Source organism: Ailuropoda melanoleuca, chromosome 8, assembly GCF_002007445.2.
Source record: "Ailuropoda melanoleuca isolate Jingjing chromosome 8, ASM200744v2, whole genome shotgun sequence".
Classification (NCBI taxonomy): domain Eukaryota; kingdom Metazoa; phylum Chordata; class Mammalia; order Carnivora; family Ursidae; genus Ailuropoda; species Ailuropoda melanoleuca.
In genome coordinates, this window is record NC_048225.1 from 57805145 (window position 1) to 57813833 (window position 8689).

At 43.6% G+C, this 8689-nt stretch overlaps 2 protein-coding genes across 2 annotated transcripts in view; both read left to right on the plus strand.

Annotated features, from left to right (window-relative positions):
• Window positions 1-1849: 1849 nt before the first annotated feature.
• LOC100479013 (olfactory receptor 52D1) lies at window positions 1850-2941 on the plus strand. The gene has a single exon (XM_034667611.1). The coding sequence runs from the start codon at window positions 1850-1852 to the stop codon at window positions 2939-2941; it is 1092 nt and encodes a 363-aa protein (XP_034523502.1).
• A 4814-nt stretch (window positions 2942-7755) lies between these two features.
• LOC100470206 (olfactory receptor 52D1) overlaps window positions 7756-8689 on the plus strand; it is a 1110-nt gene continuing 176 nt past the window's right edge. Inside the window, exon 1 of the mRNA XM_034667612.1 lies at window positions 7756-8684. Within this exon, the coding sequence (XP_034523503.1) occupies window positions 7756-8684 (929 nt within the window). The remainder of the gene's footprint in view (window positions 8685-8689) is intronic.

Consider the following 8689-nt stretch of genomic DNA (forward strand, 5'->3'; position numbering starts at 1 on the left):
AAGGCTTGATAGATGGGTAATGTCAAAGGATCTGAGTGCATCTGGCTAGAGAACCGAGGGCTTCACTCCTAGGGCGAGGTCTGTGGGTGTAAAACCGGTACAGTGGCATAATGCCTGTGCTCGGACGGGTCCTGTATTTGATTTAGTATTCTACTGCCGTGTTCTTAAAATTCTTAGTAACTTATTTTTGAACTTATGAAGGGTAACAACAGAGCCTAGGCCTCCCCACTGTCATTTCTAACCACCCGATTTACATACAGCATTCATGATACCGGGTGTTCACAGAACACCATGGGCCACTATACGTGGAAATTCAGAGATACCACAGTTAAGGGGGAAAGCAGAAAAAGAAGAAAAGGAAAGAAAAGGGGAAGTAAGAGAAGAGAAACATAAAACTTAATAGATTTTATTTCCACTTTCCTTGAAAATTCCCTAGGGAAAATATTCTTTCTTCATTTCTTGCTCTTTTTTCAACCCCTCCCAATTGTCTCCCTAAGAATGAGCACCATGGATCAAATCTCTAGAGCAAACAGCCTTGGGTTTTCATAATTGAGCATCAGAGAGAGTCAATAAATAACCTCACTTATCAAATTCTTTGACCAGAGGAGGCTAGAACTCAGAATTAAGCTGAAGATAGTCAGTGAGCTCACAAAAGTGAGGGCAGATCAGACTTTTGAACCCAGATTCCACACTCGGCCCCGATCATCCTTCAAATCACTCCATCCATCCTTCAAAAGAACACAGCTTTCAGATCCCTGAAGAAACCACTGCGTTCAGACACGCATCCCCTGCACAAGCTGTCGCTCTACCACGTTCTCTCCACGCGGCCGCATGCTCACAGGTGACACCCGTCACAGACCTCCAGCCTCAGCATGCTCAACTTGTGAACACACGTCGCTTGACACAGGTATGTTTTTGAAATCAGATTACAGGGGGAAAAAATGTGCCAAGAAAGAACTCAGAGTTCAGTTATTAAAGTCTAGGTCTCCAAGGCTTCATAGTGACACAGAGCCAAGGCTGAGTGGGATGAATTTGGAAGGATGCCCACATTCCACTCAGAGTGTGGCTCCAGCACGCATCTTTGTCACATTGTTCCCCTGGAAAACAACTTTGTCTGGACCTAGGCCTTCTGGTACCCACATAGAACGGCAGAGTAGCTCACAAAGTAGTAACTTCCTTACAGGAGTCTTTGGAAATCTTCCTTTGCCAGAAAGAATAGGCTGGGAAGGGAGAACAGGGGTTCTCTCCCTGGTAGTGACTCCAACCCTCCATTCCACCACTCATACTCTTTTCCTCCAGAGGCCGGGGCATCACTCGAAGTCCCCAGGCAACTAGGAGGGGCTTTCACTAGTATCTGTCTCTTCGAAGTCCAGATAATGAGTAAAGTGATTGCAGCATTAGATACTGATATTAGAGTATCTGCAAGGAAAATTAGGAATTCCAAGTATCGGTCATATAAGTGAGGCTAAGTGAGATGAAAACACCAAACTTGAGATGCAATTTCAGTCTGAGAGTAACTTGGTTTGTGATCTGGATCGCATTTGTTTATTTCTCTGAAATTGGGCTTCCCCTTGGTGAAACAGACAGAATAATTATAATACTCAATATGACTCCAAAAAGTGGCTATAGGAAAAAGAGCTTACATAAATGGGGAGGACATTATTTTTTGTGTCCAAACATTTAAATCCCATATACTTAACTCTTTCCTACCCACAAAATATAATGTGAGATAAGGAAGCTGGGTGTTGTCATTTCCAACTTATAGATGAGAAACTTGAGTCTCAAAAATATTGTGGAACTTATCCAATGTTAAATAGGTAGAAAGGCTGGCCCTTTATTTCCATGCAGAATGTCAGCTTCCAACCTCAGTGGTGACAGCCTCCCAGCCACTCTGTTCCTGACGGGGATCCCAGGGCTGGAGTGGGCCCACGTCTGGATTGCCATCCCCTTCTGTGCTGTGTATCTGGTAGCTCTGGCTGGGAATGCTGCCCTCATCCTGGTCATTGTGACAGACAGGGCTCTTCACGCTCCCATGTACCTTTTCCTGTGCCTTCTCTCACTCACTGACCTGGCTCTCAGCTCCACCACTGTGCCCAAAATGCTGGCCATTTTGTGGTCCCATGCTGGTGAGATTTCCTTTGCTGGATGCCTGGCACAGATGTTTTGTGTCCATTCTATCTATGCCCTGGAGTCCTCGGTTCTTCTTGCCATGGCCTTTGATCGCTATGTGGCTATCTGCAACCCACTGAGATATACAGCCATTCTCAACCATACTGTCATAGGCAGAATTGGCCTTGCTGGCATACTCCGGAGTATAGCTGTTGTCTCCCCATTCATCTTCTTGCTGCGGCGACTGCCTTACTGTGGTCACCATGTCATGACACACACATACTGTGAACACATGGGCATCGCACGCCTGGCCTGTGCCAACATCACGGTCAATATTGTCTATGGGCTGACTGTGGCTCTGCTGGCCGTGGGTCTGGATTGCATCCTCATTGCCATTTCCTATGGCTTTATCCTCCGTGCGGTCTTCCGCCTGCCGTCTCAAGATGCCAGGCACAAGGCTCTGAGTACCTGTGGCTCCCACCTTGGGGTCATCCTGGTCTTTTACATTCCTGCCTTCTTCTCCTTCCTCACCCACCGCTTTGGGCAGCACCGAGTCCCCAAGAATGTGCACATCTTTCTGGCAAACCTCTATGTGCTGGTGCCTCCTGTGCTCAATCCAGTCATCTATGGGGCCAGGACCAAGGAGATTCGGAGTCGACTTCTGAGGCTGCTTCACTTGAGGAAAGGGCTCAGTATGAGTTCCAAGCAGCACTTGGAAATGATAAAGACTGCTAAATGGGCAGGCTACTTGTCTAGAAGCTTGTACATGGATGGGAGCCTACCATGTGAGACCCAGGAGGAAACACTGGAAGAGAATGATCAGATAAATTAGATGTGTTGATTATGATGGTGAATGTGGGCAATTCTAAATTGCCCCGAACAAGATCATATTTTTTCCTGTCATCTCAGAAGGGACTAAAATTTGCCAAGAAGAAAGGCAATCCTGTCTGGAATTCACACTGCACCTCATAGTTGCAATATTTTACCGGGAAGTGAGTTGAGAAACAAAAAGAACATTCAGTGTGCATTTGAATCTGAAATCTAAAATTTGGGCAGTGGCTAAGAGCACGAAAAAAGGAATCAAAGTGTTTGTGTTTGAATGGTGGCTCCTCCATTTACTAGTTTTGTGCTTTAAGCATGTTGCTAAATCCTTTTCTCCTTATTCTGGTCGACTGTAAATGGGATAATGATAATATTTAACTCTTGAGGTTGTGGTGAGGATTGACAAATTACTGAATGTATGTAGAAATCTTACAATACTGTCTGAAACATAAAATGCTAAATAAATACGTAAATATAGGATGTAAAAGTTATGTAAGTTCTCAAAACATTACTATTTCAGTTTTATAACTTGTCTAAGTCTTGCATTATCTGAGCTCACACAATTGTTATAACTGGTGTCTAAAAGTTAGACAGTGTTGGGAATATGATTAGCGTGCAATAAAACCATATTTTCTCCCTTTACTCTCCACTCCTCTAATAGTCAGGTTCGTTTCCATTTAGCCATAATTTCATCCCTTATTAAGTTATTATAGAAGCCTGATTAGAGTTCCAGTACCTTTATGGATAGTCCTTTGCTGACTTCCGTTAACTGTGTCTTTTTAAGTTTATCATACTTGGAATTTGTTGAACTTTTTGTATGTAAAAATTAATGTTTTTCAGCAAAAATCATATATATATTCTTTTCTTATTACCGTCACCCAAGCATCTGTTTTTGTCTTTGGCAATAGCAGTTGATTCTAATAGAAACAGTAGGTTCCAGGGGTGCCTGGGTGGTTCAGTTGGTTAAGTGTCTGCCTTTGGCTCAGGTCATGATCAGGGATCCTGGGATCAAGCCCGACATCAGCTCCCTGTCCAACGGAGAATCTACCACTCCTTCTCTCTCTGCCCCTCCTCTCTGCTTGCACTCTCTCTCCCTCAAATAAATAAATAAAATCTTTAAAAAATAAAGAGAGAGAAAGAAACAGTAGGCCCAAGTGCACTGTTTTATTGTGCTGTACTCTGAACCCACACTGTCACGTCCCTCAGAAATACCGGCACCACCTGGCTGGAATCGCCCCTCATAGGTCTCGGTCACAGACATAAGCGCACTCTCCTTTGCCAGAACGTCTTCCTTTAGGATCAACGTTGATTACAGCAGTTACTCTCAATTATGGTTTGTTTGCCACAATGCAGAAACAAAACTCTCTCCATTCCCAACTAAGTTGCTTTACAGAAACAAGGGTCCTTAGAGCTTACTTTTATGAAAATAAAATTAAGAATAAATAAATAAATATGAACCCACTACGTTGACTCAATATTGACTTGTGAATATATGAGGTAATTTGGAAAAAAGTATCATCCATCAACCTCATTAAGGAATAATATTTTCAAGGCAAATTAGGCTTATGTCTATAATTTATAAAATTTAAAAGTTTTCATATTGCTTTGATTAGTGTATGATTATAATAATTGTTATAATGAAACATTTCAACATTTGGAAACTAGTCTTAAAGGAAGTAAAATAATTCCTTGTATTATTACAAGTATATAAGAGTTATCATACTGAGATATTCAAGCAAAAAATACTCATGTGGGATAGTGGACCAACTTCAAAGAGACAAGGCAATAATTTAAAATTTCTGACAGGTAAGAAACTGTTGTTCATATACTTTAAATGAGTAGTGCTGAGATGGAAATTTCTAGGGCATAGACTTTCCATGGGGTAAATTAAAAATTATGATATAGGACTTCTATTTTTAAATGCCAATATTCACAATATACTAGGAATTAAAGCTGTTTCTACTCATTAAACTTTTAATGAAAATTCTTAGACTCAAGTCAAAGTTATGAAAGGGGAATATAATATTTTGAAAATTCTTTTAGGAAATTGCCATATAAAATTATTCTTTTTAAGATTTATTTATTTATTATTTTAGAGAGAGAGAGAGAACGTGGGGGTGGGGTGGGGCAGAGGGTGAGGGAGAGAGGATCCCAAAGATACTCCAAGCCCATTGCTCTCAGTGCAGAGCCAACCAAGGGGCTCAATCTCAAAATCCTGAGATCATGACGCGAGCCAAAATCAAGAATAGGGTGCTTAACTGATGGAGCCAGCTGGGCGCCACCACAGTATAAATTTCTGAAGACCATTAAATTGAAATAATTCGAGAGGAGAGAGGTATGTTACCAGGGAAGAGAGTAGAGTACTCTGAAGTCGTGGAAGAAAAATCTAATCCTGGAATGAGTTTTGACAGAGGGACTCATTCCTGCAGGGACCTGATGGATGCCTGAAGTTCAGGTGTCTGAGGGGATCTATCTAGAGTATGGATGTCATTTCTTACCAGGTCTGGCTTCATGGCAAATGAACAGGGCACTTGCATATCTCCCATGTTCAGAAGGGCCTTGTGTTTTCCTTAACACTCTACAGACATCATCATGAAATTCTTGATAATTTTATCTTTAGACTCATGTTTTATACATGAAGCCTATAGTACAATGATGTATGCATGTGCCCACCACCTTATTTGCTGCCCAGGAGCACAGAATTCTTATGGATCCTCAGTGAGATGGAATTCAATGAGACACACAGAAATAAAGAGAAGAGAAGAGAGGGAGGAAATAAGGAAAAGAGAAAGAGTTGAGAAGGGAAGAAAAAACCTAAAACAAAATATACCAGCTGTTTCATTTACTCTTTCCTAGAAAAGTCATCAAGGAAGATTTTCCTAATTCTTCCCCCTGTTATCAACACTCCCTCTCATTCTCTCTCTCAAAATGTGCGTCACAGACCAAATCCCTGGAGGAGACCAATTTGGTTTACACTCCTGAGCATCACAGACAGAGGCAATAAATAAGCTTGCTGATCAAGGCCATTCCTGAGGAGGCCGGGACACAGAGCTGAGCTGAAGACAATCACTGAGCCCAGAAAACAGGGAACAGACAAAAGAACAGAGACATTTCAACCCACATTGCACATTCAGACCCCTCCACCACACCCACCTGAGCCTGCCCTGAAACACAGCTTTCACCTCCTTAAATAACACTGTGCATTCAGATACCCACCTCCTGCACAAGCTGTCCCTCGAGCGCCCTCCCACACAGCCTCACACTCAGCACACCCTCTCACAGAGCTCCAACCTCAGCGGGCTCCCCCTGCAAGTGTGTGTCTACCATACAGGTACGTTCTTCAAATCAGGTTGCCCGACAACTGTGTTCAATGATACAACACAGACTTACATTATTGAGGTCTAGGTTAGGGAGGGGGAGCTCAAAGACAAGACCCTGGGGCAATTTGGGGAGGATGCCGCCATTAAGAACCAGAGTGGCACTCCCTCAATACCCATACCTCATTGTTTCCTAGGTGGAAAAAATCCAACTCTGCTCTAAGCATAGGTTTTCTGCCCTCACATCCCAGATGGTCACAGAGTACTACTGCCTTATAATTTCACTTGAAAACTTCCTTAAGGGGCAAGAATAGGCTGGGAAGAGAAGGGAAGGGAAGTTGGTAGTGATTCCAGTTCTCTGCCCTCCACCACCCAAGCCTCTCTGCCTTATAGTCAAGGCATATGTCAAGGCCAAGCCCAAGACCAGTTGGTGTCATCAGCAAAGGTCTTAATACAAATAGGAGGGGCTCCCTAATACTTTTAAGTTTGGAATTCAGATAACAAAGTGTTTGCAGCCTTATGAATTGATATTAGACAAAATGCCTTGTTTGAAAGAGACTAGAATCAGATATGGGTCATATGCATGGACATTTGGGTCAAGTAAAACTTGAAACATGAATCAGGACCCCTAATTTCTGCTCTACAATGAACGTGCTTTGTGAACTGGATGACATCAGTTTACTTCTCTGGACATTGTCATTGATTAACGGTGCAAATCATTATCACACTCTATTTTCTCCAGAAGGGTGTTAGGAGATAAAGAGCTTGCAAAAAAAAAAAAAGGGTACAATTATTTAGGGTGTTGAAATTTTTATCTCATATGTATTATTTTTTGCAGAACCATAAACTTTGTGAAGGTAATAAACATATGATGCCATTTCAAATGTAGAGATGGGGGGAGGGGAAGAAGGCCCCAAGACGTTGCGGGATTATTCCAGTACCACATAAGGCACAGATGGAAAGGAGAGAATGACTACAGAGTGATTGGCTTTTCTGAACTAGGACAGGCCAAAACGTAGAAGATTTGCTCAAAGTCACACATCAATTTTATTAGTGTATTAGGACTAAAATTCAAATTTCTCAGAATCCCACACAAGTTTCTTTTAAGTACACAAGGTGTTTACTAACGGGGAACGTTTTTAAATAGTACCTAGTCTCCCACAGCACAAACAAGTTCCCCTTCCAGAATAGCTTCACTGTGAACAACCCCAGGACAATCCATTTTCTCCCTTGAACTGCCCCTGTCAAGGCTCAGAATTCAGCCATCACGCCGATGAGTGTGCAGGACCTCTAGCTGCTTTGCCAACGTAGGGACTGGTGTCTCCCAACTAGGATGTCTGACAGAGTCTTTAAGATTCTTGACAAGTTACTAACAAATACTTTTCTCAGCCTAAAGAAAGACTGTTTCATAGAACGGTCATCATTTTACATGAATGAACCAAGGAACTGAAGTGACAGGGTAGTCATACCATGACCGCTTGGATTGAGTCCTTTACTTCTGTGCAGAATGTCAGCTTCCAACCTCAGTGATGACAGCCTCCCAGCCACTCTGTTCCTGACGGGGATCCCAGGGCTGGAGTGGGCCCACGTCTGGATTGCCATCCCCTTCTGTGCCATGTATCTGGTAGCTCTGGCTGGGAATGCTGCCCTCATCCTGGTCATTGTGACAGACAGGGCTCTTCATGCTCCCATGTACCTTTTCCTGTGCCTTCTCTCACTCACTGACCTGGCTCTCAGCTCCACCACTGTGCCCAAAATGCTGGCCATTTTGTGGTTCCATTCTGGTGAGATTTCCTTTGCTGGATGCCTGGCACAGATGTTTTGTGTCCATTCTATCTATGCCCTGGAGTCCTCGGTTCTTCTTGCCATGGCCTTTGATCGCTATGTGGCTATCTGCAACCCACTGAGATATACAATCATTCTCAACCATACTGTCATAGGCACTATTAGCCTTGTTGGGATCTCCCGTAGTGTGGCCATTGTCTCCCCATTCATCTTCTTGCTGCGGCGACTGCCTTACTGTGGTCACCATGTCATGGCACACACATACTGTGAACACATGGGCATCGCACGCCTGGCCTGTGCCAACATCACGGTCAATATTGTCTACGGGCTGACTGTGGCTCTGCTGGCCATGGGTCTGGATTGCATCCTCATTGCCATTTCCTATGGCTTTATCCTCCATGCGGTCTTCCGCCTGCCGTCTCAAGATGCCAGGCACAAGGCTCTGAGTACCTGTGGCTCCCACCTCGGGGTCATCCTGGTCTTTTACATTCCTGCCTTCTTCTCCTTCCTCACCCACCGCTTTGGGCAGCACCGAGTCCCCAAGAATGTGCACATCTTTCTGGCGAACCTCTATGTGCTGGTGCCTCCTGTGCTCAATCCAGTCATCTATGGGGCCAGGACCAAGGAGATTCGGAGTCGACTTCTGAGACTGCTTC